Raw genomic sequence first — 17,362 nt, 5'->3', positions numbered from 1 at the left:
CAGAGCCAGGGTTCTCCAACTGTGTGTTCTTGGGCAAGTTACTCTTGCTATCACTGTTAGCTCTCTGTTACCACTCTGTGGCTATCTGAGTGAACAAACAAGTCATAACAGTACTTGTTCATGTATGTGTCAGGCATGTTACATGCATCGTCCCATTGAATGGAGGGCATTGATGCTTCTGGTTCTCCCTCAGAAAACTACATAACTTTGTACAAATGATCTGCAAAATTGAATCCAAGGGCAATAAGTAATAGATGACGGGGACCTGCAGTGCCAGTCCTGCTCACAGCCTTACTGTTAAAAAGTATATATATATATATATATATATATATATATATATATATATATATGTATGTATTTAAGAGAGGGAGAGGGAGAGAGAGGTAGAAACATCAATGATGAGAGAGAATCATTGATAGGCTGCCTCCTGCACACCCCACACCAGGGATCGAGCCTGAAGCCCAGGCATATGCCCCGACTGGGAATGGAACTGTGACCTCCCAGTTCATAGGTCCACGCTCAGCCACTGAGCCACGCCGGCCCAGCCACAGCCTCACTTTAATTTCAAGATGTGTCCTTGGCCTTGAGAATCTATATTAATAATCATATAAATAGCTAATGTTTTTTTAAGCTCTTTCTAGGGGCCAGGCACTGTGATAAGTGCTTTACAGGCATTAATTACCCCATTTCATCAGCCCTGAAGGAGTTTCCCATGATTGTTCCCATTTTGTAGAAGAGAAAACCGAGGCATGGAGAGGCCAGGTAGCTTTGTAACCTGCCTGAGTGCACACAGTTATCTGAGGGTTCGCTGGGTTTGCATCCAGGTCTATCTGATTCCGAAGGCTGTGCTCTTCAATGAAAACCTAACATTTCCGTCTGACATAAGGTTGCCTCTCACCCAACAGAGGGCCAAGAAAAAGAAAAAGAAACAAGCAGCCGAAGAACACCCTGATGAGGAGGTGGAGGAGCCATCCCCTGGGGAAGGTCCCGTGAAACCCATGCCCCCGGAGCCCACCCAGCGGGCAGTGCTGGAGCAGCAGGTGCGGGAGAGAGCAGCCCGGAGCAGGAGGAGGCCTGGGGAACCCACACTGGTCCCAGAGCTGAGCCTGGCCGGGAGTGTGACACCCAATGACCAGTGTCCCAGGTGAGGTTGACAGGTGACGCACAGACATACCCATGCACATGCACATACATACACCCGGTGTGGAGTGTGCATCTCCTGTACACCCCCTGACCAACACCATGCAGTCAGGAGAATCGTTAACTCTCTGCAGACATATATTTGATTGAACCACATGAAATTGCTGATATTTGCCATAGTTTGGTGACTCAGTGTGGTTCACCTCCCTAGTTAATGCATCCCTGCTGGCTTCCCAGGAACCCAGTACATGAATCTGCCCCTAGAGGGCACTCTTCGCAGTTGCTGCCTGCATGGCTTTTGATCTGGAGCCTTTACCTGTAACTTCACTGTGTTTTCTGTCCATCGGTAGCCGCCCCCTCCAGGGCACAGACACCCAGGTCTCCCCTCAGCCCTTGATTTCAGCCACTCCAGAAGCCAGCTTTGCCCTTTGCTGGCCTTGCAGAGCCTCCCAAGGGAGTTGTGGATACTAAGTCAGGCATCTGAAGCCTACCCTTTCCTTAACAAGCTAGAGTTGCCATTGACTTAACCGACAATCGGAGTTTTGGGTGGGCATCTTTGCACATATACATAGTAAAATTAATGGCCACTCTTGTTGGTTTTGATATATTTTTTTAACTTCCTGGCTTTATGAATAATATACTTCCTAAGGATACCTTTTTTGGGGGATTCAAATGACTTTTAAAAATAAGGGACATATCTCAATCCCCTGCATGCAGTGAGCCGTCACTCACTATTGGAAAGTGTTAAGAAACAAAGCAAACTGAACAAAACAAACAAGCAAACAAAACCAGCTTGAATCTCAGAGAAGCCAACGTGGCCTAACTGCTACGATATGCTGTTATATTTTCAGGATAAAATGTCCCCCCCAAATATAAATCACTACTGCCCTTATGGTTTGACTTCTCTCCATTTAAGAATTGATGTTTCTGTTTGCTTAAAGCTTTGGGACACAAATGTAAGGCTTGTTTGAAAAACTTTAAGGAAACTGTTATACAGCGATGCTTGGACCCGGTTCTTAAATCCCGATGGCCTTTCGGGCCTCCTCCTCCCTATCACAATCACAATGCTTTATTATAGAAGCTCAGCGAGACCTGGAGTCCTTTGGGTTCAGTGAGGGCTAACGTGACTGGCAGTACCGCCTTCAGCATATCTTGTCCTGTTCAGTGTCCATCCGCCAAGCACTCCCGTTATCCTCAGTCCGTGAACACCAGCCTCACCTGCCAACGGTCTCCCTTTGCAGGGCGGAGGTCTTACGAAGGGAAGATGTCAAGAGGCGCTCGGTGTATTTAAAGGTGATCTTCAACGGCAAGGAGGTGTCCAGGACTGAAGGGCGGCCACTCGGGGCAGACTTCCGAGTTCACTTTGGACAGATTTTCAGTTTGCAAATAGTCAACTGGCCGGAGAGTTTAACGCTGCAGGTACGCATTGCAATGATAGTCACCGTCCTAGGAATATCTTGGTCATCGCAGGAACAAGGCGGTTGGAAGTCACCCATTGGCTATGGCAGCCTCCTGGTAGGTTCTCAAGGTTCAGCCTCCTCCTGGACACGTCTGTGCTTAAGTCAGTGGTTCTCAACCTTCCTAATGCCGTGACCCTTTAATACAGTTCCTCATGTTGTGGTGACCCCCAACCATAAAATTATTTTTGTTGCTACTTCATAACTGTAATTTTGCTACTGTTATAAATCGTAATGTAAATATCTGATACGCAGGATGTATTTTCATTGTTACAAATTGAACATAATTAAAGTATAGTGATTAATCACAAAAACAATATGTAATTATATATGTTTTCCGATGGTCTTAGGCGACCCCTGTGAAAGGAGCGTTCAACCCTCAAAGGGGTCGCGACCCACAGGTTGGCTACCCACAGGTTGAGAACCGCTGGCTTAAGGTTTGGCAGAAGGAGGTCTGTTACCCCAACTCACCTCCTCAAAATGTGGACAGAGTAATGCTGGCCACAGTGCTCAAGGGTGCACCTCGAGAAAAGGGAGGCGTGAGGGAGGGTGGAGGTGGGGAGAACCTCTGGCTCATTCATCAGAGGCATGCCTCAGTCTCCCCTTCTACCAGGACCAGCATAATGTACCAGAGAAATCAATTATGCTATAGTCACAGGAGGTTAGGAGGGGGATTGGGAGAGGAGTTATAGGTGTTAGGAACCCCCCCCCCCCCCAAAAAATAAATTTCCTACTAATTTAAATCCCACCATTAGCAATATGTTTCTTTCTGTCTGTTTTAGTTTCCTAGGGCTCCCATACTAAGCAATGCAAATGTGGTGGCTTAGAACGGCAGATGTTTACTCTCTCAATCCTGGAAGCCCTGAAGTCTGACACCCAGGGTCAGCAAGGCCACGCTCCCTCCAGGAGCTCCAAAGCGGGGGTCCTTCCTGGCCCCTTCCAGCTTCTGGTGGCTCTGGGAGTTCCTTGGCTTATGATGGCCTAACTCTGGCCTCAGCCTCCGTCTTCACATGACCTCCTCTGTAGCTCTGAGTGTCCTTTTGTCTCTTACAGAGATACTCGTGTTGGACTTAGGGTGCACCTGATCTCAGATGCATTTTTTAAAATATATTTTTATTGATTTCAGAGAGAAAGGGAGAGAAAGGGAGAGGAAGAGAGAGATAGAAACATCAATATGAAAGAGAACCATTGATTGGCTGCCTCCTGCACACCACACACTGGGGATGGAGCCCACAACTGGGGCATATATGCCCTGACCAGGAATCGAACCATGACCTCCTCGTTCATAGGTCGACACTCAGCCACTGAGCCATGCCAGCCGGGCTCAGCTGTATTTTTAATTTTTTGAGGAATTGCCATACTGCTTTCCATAGAGGCTGTACTAATTTACATTCCCAGCAACAGTGCACGAGGGTTCCCTTTTCTGCACATGCCTATCATCACTTACTTGTCGATTTATTGAGGATGGCCATTCTGACAGGTGTGAGGTGATATTTCATTGTGGTTTTTACTTGCATTTCTCTGATGATTAGTGACGTGGAGCATCTTTTCATGTCTGTTGGCCGTCTGTATATCCTCTTTGGAAAAAATGTCTACCCAGGTCCATTTTTATAATTGGATTATTTAGGGGGTTTTTGATGTTAAATTGTATGAATTTCTTATATATTTTGGATATCAACCCCTTAAAAGATATAGCATTTGTGAATATCATCCCATGCAGCAGGTGACTTATTGCCGCTTTTGTGTGGCTGTTTCTCTTCCTCGATTTCAGGTCTATGAAACAGCGGGGCACAGCGGCACCACCTTGCTAGCAGAAGTGTTTCTGCCTATTCCTGAAACCACCGTTGTCACCGGGAGGGCTCCCATCGAAGAAGTGGAGTTCAGCAGTGACCAGCATGTGGCCTTGGACCACGAGGGAGTTGGAAGTGGTATGGACAGTGGATGATCTTCAGGGGCTCACAGTTCTACTGTCAGATGTGAACGTATCTTTCTCTTTTTTTTTCATTTCCCAGTCAACCCAACAATTCTAAAATTGTTATCAGAAATTCAAATTGAAACAATAATTACATACAACTTTTTGCGAAGTTGTTTTTGATATGTTCCTGGTGGCCAGTAAATTCACAGAGTTCTGCAAGTATAAAGCAGTTTGGCAGTGGGAATTAAGGGCGGTTAGAATGCCTTTGATACCTTAATTCTACTTCTAGGAATCTTTTCGAAGAAAATAATTTGAAATGAGGACAAAGTTTTGTGCATTAAAAAAATGTACATTGTGGTATTATTTTAAAGCTGTGAAGTTTGAAATAACTTACATGCCTATAATAGAGAAATTATTAATTAATATTCTCTCTCATCTTTTCCTGCACTTCTGGTTAGATAAATGATGGACCAATTCACTCTTTCCACTATGTTTCTTACACTTGATATTTTTTTTTCTTTCACTGGTGCATTCTGTGTAATTTCTTTATATCTGTCTTCTGAGTCATGAATTCACACTTTGGCTGTGCCTAATCAATGCAATTCATTGTGTTTCTCATTTCAATTTTTGTAGTATTTTTTCACCTTCAGATATTCTATCTAGTTTTTTTCCCAATAAGTCTGGTTAGGTGTGACAATTTTTTTGTCCTTTTTTTAGACTCAGTCATTTTTTTATTCATTAATTGCTTTATTTTTAAAACATATTAAAATATTTTTAATATTCTGTATCTATCATTTTAAGAGTTGGTCTCATTCTGTTGCCATTTGTTAAAGGTGTTTGTTTTTTAAAAATATATTTTTATTAATTCCAGAGAGAGAGAGAGAAACATCAATGATGAGAGAGAATCATTGATTGGCTGCCTTTTGCACGCCCCCCACTGGGGATCTAGCCTGCAACCTAAGCATGTGCCCCTGACCGGAATCGAACCTGGGACCCTTCAGTCCACAGGCCGACGCTCCATCTACTAAGCCAAACCGGCTAGGGCTCAAGGTTTTTTTTTTTATTGTGAGGTCACAGCTGGAGATCTGCAAGAACTCCGAGGCCCAAACTCACTCACTGTCTAAAAGCCCGAAGATGGAGGTTTTAGTCCTGGCTCTGACACTGAGAAGTCCTGTGACCCTAGCAGTCACATAACTTCTTTGAATATCATCTTTCTCGTTCATAAAGTAGATCTAATACTACCCCCTTTATAGGCTGATAAGGTTATTTTGAAGATTAAGATGGGATGTTTCGAATGTAGCAGAAGTCTTGGAAAAACACAGACGTTTTTACAGAGTTTCGTGTTAATAACATCAATTGGAAATCCCGCGTGTGAAGTTGCTCTATTTAGTGCTTGAAAATCTTTTCTTCCTCTGGTTGGTGGAACATACTGCCCAGACACTTCTTATCATTCATTTCCGTTCAGTGGGGGCCAAATCAGGGACCACAGGGCTCAGTAAGAGCAAACGTTTGCTGAGTGGTCACCGTTTCCCAGGCACTAGCGCTTTGCCAGGGTGACCTCACTTAACCCGCTATCCTTCACCCCCGGCCTCTTACACTCCCACCTCAGGCTTCTTACACTTGGTCCTTCTGCCAAGAAATGCTCTTTCCCAAGATTTCTACGTCTCACCAGCTCAGCTTCTTCAGGCCTTTACTCCAAAGTTGCCTCTCCTGGAGCCTCCCCTGGCCAACCATCTGAAAGCTCAACCCCTGCCCACCCCCAAACACATACTTTCTCTATACCTTCCCTAATATATGCTTCACTTTGCACTTATCACTCTGTAACATACTGTGCATTGCATTTAACTTATTGCCCGTCTTTCCTACTCAAATATAAATGGCCTGATATCAGGGATTCTTATCAGTTTGGTTTCATTACTGTTGTCTTCAGTGCCTAGAGTAGCGCCTGGCCCGAGGTAGGAGCTCAAATAAGTGTCTTCTGAGAGAATGAGTAAATGAATGTCTTCGCAATAACCCTTGGAAGGAGATGCCATTCTTATTCTTATTTTATACATGAAGAGGTTAAGTCATTTGTCTACGGTCACACAGCTGCTGAGTGTCAGAACCAGAATGTGCACACAGATGGCCCCACTCCGGGTGCATCATTCATTACAACGTCTGCACTCTGTTGTCAGAGACACAGCCACGCGGTGATTCTGAGCATCGTCGCCTGTCACCTGAAGAAGTTCAGTGATATTGAATTACGTGTTCCACCCCCACCACCCTCACCCTCTCCTTTCACTGTCTACTGCCTGCTTTCTCACCAGGACTGGGCTCGTGCCCTCGTTCTAAACAACATGTGGTGTTTCCCTAGGTGTGCCCTTGTCATTTGAAGCTGACGGCAGTAATCAGCTGATCCTGATGACCTCGGGGAAAGTGTCCCACAGTGTGGCCTGGGCCGTTGGAGAGAATGGGACACCTTTAATCCCTCCACTGTCACAGCAGAACACTGGATTCAGGAGGTAACGTGTGGCTGGTTTATCCATCTGTCTGTCACTGGACATTTAGATTGTTTCCATACTTAGCCTAATATGCAAAGTGTCCCCTCAGGAGTTCAACCAACCGGGAGTTCGATCGTTCACTATGATGTGCGCTGAACACCAGGGGCCAGTGCAGAACAAAGGAAGAACCTGGCTGGCAGCCGGCAGCTGGGGGAAGGGAGGCCCCAGCCAGTGGCTGGCAGCTGCTAGGGACCCTACCAGTGCACTAATTTCATGCACTGGGCCTCTAGTTATAAATAATACTGCAGTGACAATGCGGGGGGGGGGGGGGGGGGGGGGGAGTGCAGGTACTTCTTAGGGATAGTGATTTCATTTTCTTCAGCTATATACCCAGAAGTGGGATTGCTGGATCACATGGTAGTTCTACTTTTAATTTCCTGAGGACTTTCCACACTATTTCCCACGATGGCTGCACCAGTTTACATTCCTATCAGTGTTTCTTCCCTTATTGATAACAGTCACCCTAATAGATGTGAGGTGATACCCTACTGTGGTTTTGATTTGCATCTCCCTGATAATTAGTGATGGTGAGTACTCTTTCATGTACCTGCCACCCGTTTGAATATCTTCTTTGGAAAAAATATCTATTTAGTTCCTTTGTCCATTTTTTTATTATTTGGGTTTTTTTTTTACTACTGAGTTGTATGAGTTTCTTATATATTTTGGATACTAACCCCTTATCAGATGTGTGGTTTGCAAATATTTCCTCCCACCATTCATACTTACATACTGCTTTATAACATATTTCATGACAATCTTCAAGTAAAGAAAAGTGGCAGAAGTCTGTCCTAATTATCAGACTTCCTGCGGTGCAGAATAGCAGCGTCCTAAGCCGTGCGTCCTGGGATTTTGTGGTCCTGATGCAAACTGCTCTGTGGTCAAGTTAAGCCCACCTCACGGAATGAACTTTTTTTCCAGCGCTTTGAAAAGAGCGGATGCCATCTCATCCATTGGCACCTCAGGACTGACGGACATGAAAAAGTTGGCCAAGTGGGCAGCAGAGTCCAAGCTGGATCCAAATGACCCCAACAACGCCCCTCTGATGCAGCTGATCTCGGTAAAGTGGCAGGAGAGCCGTGCACCACGCTGTGTCTGGATTTGGTGTGAGAGGAATAGAAAGGGCTTGGCCCTTCTCACACACTGGCTCTCATACCGTGTTCTCTGCGGTGGTGCTTAAGAGCATAAATGCTGAGAGAATGGCAAGTTTAAATTCCAGCTCTGGCCTGGCTGGTTGTAGCTCAGTGGTTGAGCATCAACCTGTGAAGGAGGAGGTCACAGTTCGATTCCAGGTCAGGGCACATGCCCAGTTTGCGGTCTCAATCCCCAGGAGGGAGTGTGCAGGAAGCAGTCAATCCATGATTCTCTCTCATCATTGATGTTTCTCTCTCCTCCTTTTCTCTCTGAAATCAATAAAATTTATTAAAAATAAATAAATTCCAGCTCTGCACCCACTTGGCTATGCGATCCAGGCCGCACTCATGTGTCTGAGCCCTGAGATGCCCTCACGGTGCTATGCTGTCGGTATCAATACTTTGCTAGGCACACAATGGCTGTGCAGTAAATATTAGCTGCTATTGATACTCTGACCTCAAACTTCTGTAAAACCCCTAAAGAAAGTTTTGATTTCCCCCTTAGTTCCTTGCTCAAGGTCACACAGCTAGTGAGGAATCAGAACCAAGTTCATCTGGTTTCAGAGCTCGTGCCCTTCCCATCCTACCTTGATGGACTGATGGGCCATTTTAAGAAGCAGTGGTTTTGTTTGTATTCTTGCGTTAAGATTAATTTGATTATTATTTAAGTTTCATTTTAAGTATTTATGGGATAAACTGCTTGTATCTATCATAACATTCAGAATTCTTCTTCAGTGAATTTATAAAATGGGTTATTAGTCAGTAAATGATTTTTCTTGGTATCAGATATAAATGTTTTTACTTGCAAGATCATAATTCTCACAAAAACATCATAAGTAAGTAGATGATCCAGAAAGTGATGATAGCAACACATCCTATGATCATGTTTATGAGTATAAGTGGATCAGTAGGGTAACTATAACTAAGATGAAAATTTTCATTTCTCTCCTGATATTTCTAAGTCCCAAAGCAAGCTTGTGACTTTTGTCTTTATAAACTCTCTTTGCAACATGATACTTTTAGTGTGGATATGAGAAGTGTTAGAGAGAACGGATCATTTTACCTAAAGGGTCGTCTATTCCATGTAAACTTTTCAAATCACGGTTTGATTACAATCTTTAAATCAGAAGTAATATAGGACACCTGTCACCTTCATTTTCCCTTTATAACTATTTGCCTTCAGAAGCAAAAACACAGGGATGCCTTCCTGACTGGTCTCTTCAAGAACCAATATTTGCACGGCAGGGTCACCTCCCCATCACAAAGCCCAGCACACCCTGCGCCTGGCTCTCCTCCTGCCCCAGAGGAGGTCACAGCTGGCAAAGGCCCCCAGCAGAGGGGCTCGGGACACCTGGGCAGCATCAGCCCACACCTGCTCAGCCTGCAGAGGAACTGAAGCCAGCTTTCTGTGCCACTTACAGACACATGGGAGGTCGGCGCCCAGATCCTTCCCTGATTCACTCCCCCCAATGATCAAGGTTCAGGGACAGGAGGGCCTGGCCCTGGAGCTAAGCGAAGGTGATCAACTGACTCTGTGCTTGTATCCACATTTGGGCATAAGACTAGTAAAAAGTTGAAAAATAAATTTAAAACATGAGGAGGCTAAAGGGGGTCAAATATATGGTGATGCAGGAAGACTAGACTGTGGGTAGTGAACACACAGTGTAGTATAGTACAAATAATGAATTGTACACTTGAAACCTACATAATGATATTAACCAATGTCACCCCCATAAATTTAATTAAAAATATGTAGATATTTAAAACACATATATATGATTTTAAATACACTATGCATAGGAGTAACCTTATTTGCAATTGGCACTTAGTAATACAATTATTTAAAATCTCTCATGTTCAGTCTGTATATTTTCATAACACCTATTAGGGGAACGTACATACCAAAAATGAACCTTGTAATTTCTATTTCTTTGGGAAAGTATTTGTGGTATTTTTTATAGCTACTACGTGATTTAATAGCATCTTCCTTATTACCATCACGTTGTTTTAATATATATTTTTTATTGAATTCAGAGAGGAAGGAAGAGGGAGAGAGAGACAGAAACATCAGTGATGAGAGAGAATCATTGATGGGCTGCCTCCCGCACGCCCCCCACTGGGGACCAAGCCCACAACCCAGGCATGTGCCCTTGAATGGAATCGAGCCCGGGACCCTCCAGTCCGCCGGCCGACGCTCTATCCACGGAGCCACACCAGCCAGGGCTGCCATCACATTTTAATGTCCTTTGTCTTTAAGTGAAAGGCAGGACATATCCAGTCTCACTGTCTACGTAAACCAGTTAAGCTTCCATTCCCAAACACTCAGCGCCGGCTTTCCTTGGCTGAAACTCGCCCGTTGTCTGGAATTTTGCATTCTCTGTTCTTCACAGGTTGCTACCAGTGGCGAATCCTACGTCCCCGAATTCTTTCGCCTGGAACAGCTGCAGCGGGAATTTAACTTCGTTTCAGATGAGGAACTGAATAGAGCCAAACGATTCAGGCTCCTGTGTCTCAGAAGCCAAGAGGTGCCAGAATTCCGAAATTATAAGCCAATCCCAGCATATGACCGAGAAATCATGGAAAAGGTATTCCAGGTAAGAAATGGCTGTAATAAAATATTGCTGTGCTACGTGGTAAACCTTTCTCCATGAATCTTGCTGTTGATATGTTCTCAGTAGCAATACCGGTTTCTCTTTTGCAGCACTTTATAGAATCTTTCCATTATCTTTCTTGAATCCAATGTTTAAATTAACTCTTCTCTCAATACAGTGAATGACATAAACTAAGAAAAATTAGAATTGTAGGGTTGAGAAATATCTTACATGTTAATGTGGCAAATTATCTTGCCTTAGTCAGGAGTTCAAGGCCATTGTAATCCAACTGGTTAAGCACAAGGCCCAGTGGTGAGCACTGTGGGGAAACAGATAGTTAGGATTAGAGCAGCCTTGGCGTGGGAGGGGCACAAAGGAAGTGGGGAGCAGGGCTGGCATCCTGGGCAAGGGTGGCAGAATGCACAGAGTTGGGGGGGGGGGGTAGCAGAAGCCATCTGAGAGCCAGGGGGTGTGGGACCTTTGAGGGCTCACAGGTTGCAATCCTGTGTAAGTGGGGCAGGCCTGTATAGATGGGGCAGGCCAATGAATCTACTCAGGGGAGGTTGTATTTGATGAGGTCAATGGAGAGCCATTAGAAACTGGTACCAGTAGGACTTTTCATGCAGAAGCTGTTCTGGGAGAATATTATCAGTTATTTGGTTCTTGTCTGCAGTGTCTGGACTTGTAATTGTGATAAAAACCCAACTTGAACCTGGCCAGCTCAGTGGTTGAGCGTTGACCTCTGAACCTGGAGGTCGCGGTTTTATCCCTGGTCATGGCACAGTGTGGGGCATGCAGGAGGGCAGCCAATCCATGATTCTCTCTCATCATTGATGTTTCTATCTCTCTCTCCCTCTCCCTTCCTCTCTGGAATCAATAAAAATATATTTTAAAAAACAACAACAACTTGAACTAGCTCAGGCTTCAGGGGGAGTTTACTGAAAGATAAAATCCCAAATGGGGCTAAATATCTAAAGATGTGTGAATGGCAGGAGTTTATCTGTGCCTTGATGATGCCCAGATGCAGGGCCTGAATGCCACCAGGGCCCCTCCCCGTCCTGCCTGAGCTTCCCTTGCTATGGTTGCTTCACTTCCTCCCATTGTGGATGGACTCACTCTGCTTGGACACATGGTCCCCTTCATTCAAGTTCACATCTACCAATTTCAGCCACAAGGGAGAGGTGTGTCCTCTTGCCCCAAGTCTAAAAATCTTGAGACCAGCTTGAGTCACACAACATGGGGTAGAGGCCCCTGAGAGAACTGAAGGAGACATGGCGGCTCCCTGAGCCCACATGGAATTTTATTGGTGGAAGAGAAAATGCAGCGGCCTAGGCAGAAGTACCCACTCCAAGTTGGTGACCAAGTTGGCTGCACGCAGATGCTATTTGCTGCTTTGTAATTGCTTTACTCAAGTTAGGAAAAGACAAAAATTAGCAGAGAGGCCCTGTTTGGTGTTTCTAAATGGTTAGAGCATTGGCCTTCGCCCCAAGGGTTTGATTCCCGGGGCCTGGGTGGCAGGTTCAATCCCCGGCAACCACTCAATGTCTCTCTCATATTGGTGTTCCTTTCTTTTTCTCTCTGTCCCCCCTGCCCCCTTCTACTCTCTCTAAGAAAAAAAAGAAAGAAAGAAAGAAAGAAATATCCTCAGGTGAGGATTAACAGCAACAATAACAGAATACTAAGCAGAGGCTTTGGCAAAGTTGCTGGGTGAGCTTAGTGTCTTGAACCACAGCCACTGTTACTGTGTGGCCTCTAATTACAGGGTGCTCTTCTGCTTCTAAGGCATCAACCAGCTGTCTCTGAATTCTGGCTCCCACATCAAAGGCTAATTCTGAACCAAACGTTCAGAGGAAGGCAGAAGAAACAATTAGAACCATCATTTATGAACTTGAGCAACACGTGATAAATACTCTAATCTCAGGAGGGCAGGAGAAAAGACTAGTAGTTTAAAATCATAAAATTATTCCTTTTTAACCTTTAGGACTATGAGAAGCGGTTACGAGACAGGAATGTCATTGAGACCAAGGGCCACATAGATAGCCACCGGGCGGTAGTAGCCAAGTACCTCCAGCAGGTAAGGAAACCATTGTGGACGGCCCTTACAGGGAAATGGCCAGCACCCTGAGATGGGAGGGAGGAGGTCCCCTTCTTTTCAATATCTATGTGGTGCTTAACCCCTGAAGGCTGATTATCTCATAGTCACAGATATGAAATTGATTAGCAGCTCTCTTCATCTTGTGAACATACGAAAACAATAGGCTGTATCTCAGCTTGTTGTCAGTGATTCTCTTAAGTGGGGTAGGATGACAAAGGACAGTATTTGACAGTATTTGAATGTTTGCATCATACTCTCTTTGCAATAAAATAGAAGGTTTATAAATGACATACTTCTACCCTAGCTGGTTCGGCTCAGTGGATAGACAGTCAGCCTGCAGACTGAAGGGTCCCAGGTTCAATTCCAGTCAAGGGCACATGCCAGGTTGTGGGCTCAATCCCCAACGGGGGACGTGCAGGAGGCAGCCAATCAATGATTCTCTCTCATCATTGATGTTTCTTTCTCTCTCTCCCTCTCTCTTCCTCTCTGAAATCAATAAAAATATATTTAAAATAAATGAATGAATAAATGAATGAATGACATACTTTCTGCCCTAGGCACTAGGAACTTGAAGTGTCTTTTTGTCCTCCCTCTCTCCCTCTCATTCTTCTTTCCTTTTTTTAATAAATTTAACTTATAAGAAAGGCTACTGTGACTACAGCACATTTTTCCCATCCAGTTGATCTGCCTTGTAGCTCATGTATAAAGTAACAACAACAGTTTACAACATTTAAGAGGTCCTTTATTTAAAGGAGTATTAGGAAGTAAACCAGTCTGAATAGGGGAGGACCTCAAGAATCACGTCGGAATTGCCTGTGCTCTGAGATGGGGCCTGGTTTTTGTTCGTTCCTCAGTTCAGCACGCTTCCACTCCCGGTGTGTCAGACTTTTCCAGGTTCTGGGAATTGGGTGGTGAGCAGAGCAGAGGCCCTCTGCCTTAGGAACTTGTACTAGTGAGCAAAGCCGGATGATTTACAGTAAGAAGAAGTCATGCTGCGGAGAAAGTGAGGGTGCCGGGTGGGGGCTGCACTGAAGTGACATTGGGGTGAAGACTCAGAGAAGTCTCGGAGGGACCTATGAAGGTCCTAGAATGAGAACATTTTAAATAAAACCTCTTTCTTTCCCCAGGTTAGGGAATCTGTGTTAAATCGTTTCCTAATTGCAAAACACCATTTTCTTCTTACGGATTTGATAGTTGAAGAAGAAGTTCCCAATATCAGGTAAAAGCAAACTTTTGTTCCTTCTAAAAATTATTTTTATTGCATTATATTAAAATTTTCATGTAAATCTAAGATGCTTATCATTGTTTAGTGTGCATTTGGGCCACAAATAGCACTGGAAACGGATAAAGCTTGATTAATGCCTTACGATTGCATTAGGTGAGGGGTCTCTGTTAGTCCCACGAGATCCTCTCCATCATGGGCCCAGGAATCCTGTCTCCCCACTACTGCCACGTCAGCTTCACCAGGCTTTGCCATTATTTTTTAATATGTTTTTATTGATTTTTAGATATTGAGAGAGGGAGGGAGAGGGAGAGGGAGAGGGAGAGGGAGAGGGAGAGGGAGAGGGAGAGGGAGAGGGAGAGGGAGAGGGAGGGAGAGGGAGAGAGAAACCTAGATCGGTTGCCTCCCTTAAGCACCCCCACTGGGGATCAAGCCTAGAACCTGGGCATGTGCCCTGACCGGGAATCGAACTGGTGACCTTTCAGTGCATGGAACGATGGTTGAGCTTTTGCCACTTGCTCATTGCAATCCAAGTCTGACAGCATTTTCCTCCTCCCAATGCCAACTTCCCTTACTCTCCCATCACAGGGCAGTGGGGTAGCTGGGAACCAGCCACGGAAGTCTGGGAGGCCAGGAGATCTGGGAGGCTGTGAGGTCTGGTTCCAGCACGGCAGCTGTGAGGAGAGAGCTGCTGTGTTTGGTGAGGCCCAAGGGCAGCGGGGAAAATGGGTGTTTACATAGAAGCTGGAAATTGACCGTGTATATGCGTGATTGTCTTACTATCACTTAGAAAAAAATTTCAAATTGTCTCAACTTGGGGTGGATGCACAAAAGATGGAAGATACTTTTCTCCACTGGGAGTCTTGGGCAGTCCATTAATCCCATGATCCTTCCTGGGACTGAATCTCTTGGCCTCCTAAAAGGGTTATTTCTTATTCATGTATTTCCTCTCCAACGTCAAGGTGGGAAGGAGACAAAACCTTGTGCTGTCCAGGGCCGCCCCTGACGTTGACCTTGCCTCCCTCCACGCACAGTAGAGAGGCTGTGCCCACATCGATTCACCCAAACCCTTTCTCTGTACTCCAGGCCCACAGCCTAGTCATCGAATGTTTTATTCAGTCATGAAAATTACACTTAGACTAGATGGTGATTTTTTTTTTCATGCTGTTTTTCCATTTCTTTTTCTTTTTATCTGCTTTACTTTCTGCATTAAGTTCTGAAGGCTCAGGGTATGTTCTTTCTTCTTTTCATTTTGATTTGTTCTTGGCTTTAAACTAATGTTTCTGTCATTCGTGGTGCCAGCCACCAAGATGCGCCCTTGCTGACTGCCATTGAGACTTTGGGAGGCGCCCTCTCGGGGGAGGGAGGCAGTATTAACAGAGGAGGGGATGTGTCATATTAGGGCCCCTGGCACAGGTATCCCGCTCAGGTCCCCGGTTTGGGTTAGGTAGGTCCTGGGAGAGCGAGCGCTGAAGAAGATGGGCTGTAATTTGTGACAACAGGGGTGGGCCTAGAGGGCACTGTGCAAAGTGAACTAAGCCAGACAGAGAAAGAGAAATACCATATGATTTCACTTACATGAGGAATCAAAAAAAGGGCCGAGGTGTAGGGGGATTGGGGGGATGTTATTTCAGGGAACACATTTATAACTAGTAGATAAGTAAGTCCTGGCCATCTAATGCCCAGCATAGTGATTATAGCTAACAGTACCTCAAAGCTGCTAAGAGACTAGATCTTAATTGTTCCCACCACACAAAAAAAACATGACTGTTATGTGACGTGATAGAGATGTCAGCTGATGTCATGGTGGGAATCAGACTTAAATATATGAACCCCTCAACCCAACAGGTTGTACACCTTACACTTACACAACATTACATCCAATTGCATCTCAATAAAAATAAATTTAGAATAATAAAATGTAGGTAATCTCTCTCTCCACACACACACACACACACACACACACACACACACACACACAGAGATTGGAGAAAATGTCAAGTAATGCCCCTCTTCTCACATTTTGTTTTGGAGAGGAAAGTGAGCCTTCATAGTGGTACATCATGTTAACATGGAATGAATGGGCTTGTTCTTGTTTTACATGAGTTAATAAATAATAGATGTAAATGTTTAAAAGGAAGAGGGTGGGCTGTGAGCCAGAGTGACCCCAGGCTGAACCCCAGCTCCCTGCCCCTAGTGAGGAGCTTTGGCAAATCCTGTCACCACTCAGAGCCTCTGGTTTCTTCATATGAAAAATGGGGTAAACGTTATACCTGTGAAGACTAGAAATATCCTATGTAAGGCGCCTAGCACTGTGCCTGACTCATGAAGGTGCTGATGAATGGTTGCTGTTCCGTGGGGTAGAGACCCTGGGAAGGACGGAACAGCAGCTCCGGGAGCCCTTGGGAGCCGCTCCTCCCCAGCTGGCTCGGGCCTCCTGGGCTGAGGGCTCCAGCCCTGCTCAGAGGGAAGCAGAAGAGCATGTGTTGCAGCCTGAGGCCCAGCTCCCCGCGGCCTTTGTTCTGTGCCATCTGGTGTCATCAGTCATGTCAGCTTCCAGATTCAGAGCCACATCTGGGCTTCTGTTTAGTCTCTGGGCCCCAACTTAATTATTGGCTCCAGGGCCCTTTCTCCCATAAGTCACTGAGCATGTTGCTTTCGTCTTCCAGGAAGTGTTTATGTGACATCATCTCAGTGAGAGGTAGGGAGATGTGAGATCCTTAAGCTCCCCCTGCCATCTCCCTTCCTCCTCCAGCATAGTCGCTGATGTCATAACTACTGTCATCACCCCACACCTAGCAGGTCACCTCTGCTTGTACTGGACCAGAGCCCCGGTGCTCTGCAGGCACCTCCTTACCTAATCCTCTCAACAATCCGGGAGATAGCATGGAACTCCATTTTACAGATAAAACAGAGGTTTAAAAGGGTCAAAGAGCAAGTGCAGCCAGGATTCATACCCAGTCTTGTCTAACGCCAGAGAGTGAGATATCCCAGGAAGTGCCTGGAAGGGCAGTAAAGTCAGCTGCCAGGAAGATGGGACATCAAGAAAGTACTCAAGGGGCCCAGGAGCGGGAGCCCCTTGAAGCTGATGTGCCCGGGGCTCCTAACAGGGAAATCCTGCTCTGAGGAGGAAGGCAGAGGGAGGTGCCCCTGTGCAGGGACCAGGGACAGGCAAAGTCAGAGAGTAGGAGAGAAGGGGGTGGTTTGAGGGGCTGCAGGGTAAGCAAGAAGGAAAGCAAGGCAGGAAACTCAGGGAGGGCCCAGAATACCCT

General features: G+C 45.5%; 1 protein-coding gene across 7 annotated transcripts in view; it reads left to right on the top strand.

Moving 5' to 3' along the window:
* Positions 1 to 17,362, top strand: part of CC2D2A (coiled-coil and C2 domain containing 2A) — a 73,702-nt gene that overhangs the window by 32,340 nt on the left and 24,000 nt on the right. For all 7 annotated transcript variants that reach the window (XM_070399139.1, XM_070399131.1, XM_070399135.1 and 4 more), the window contains 8 exons: positions 906 to 1,144; positions 2,382 to 2,559; positions 4,369 to 4,525; positions 6,866 to 7,013; positions 7,971 to 8,109; positions 10,573 to 10,776; positions 12,755 to 12,847; positions 13,996 to 14,087. In XM_070399139.1, the coding sequence (XP_070255240.1) occupies positions 906 to 1,144; positions 2,382 to 2,559; positions 4,369 to 4,525; positions 6,866 to 7,013; positions 7,971 to 8,109; positions 10,573 to 10,776; positions 12,755 to 12,847; positions 13,996 to 14,087 (1,250 nt within the window). The remainder of the gene's footprint in view (positions 1 to 905; positions 1,145 to 2,381; positions 2,560 to 4,368; positions 4,526 to 6,865; positions 7,014 to 7,970; positions 8,110 to 10,572; positions 10,777 to 12,754; positions 12,848 to 13,995; positions 14,088 to 17,362) is intronic.

Source organism: Myotis yumanensis, unplaced genomic scaffold (assembly GCF_028538775.1).
Source record: "Myotis yumanensis isolate MYYU_CA2020_CCGP unplaced genomic scaffold, mMyoYum1.0.hap1 SCAF_1, whole genome shotgun sequence".
Taxonomy (NCBI): domain Eukaryota; kingdom Metazoa; phylum Chordata; class Mammalia; order Chiroptera; family Vespertilionidae; genus Myotis; species Myotis yumanensis.
The sequence above is the reverse complement of the archived record's forward strand: the minus strand, read 5'-3'. Positions and strand labels throughout refer to the sequence as shown.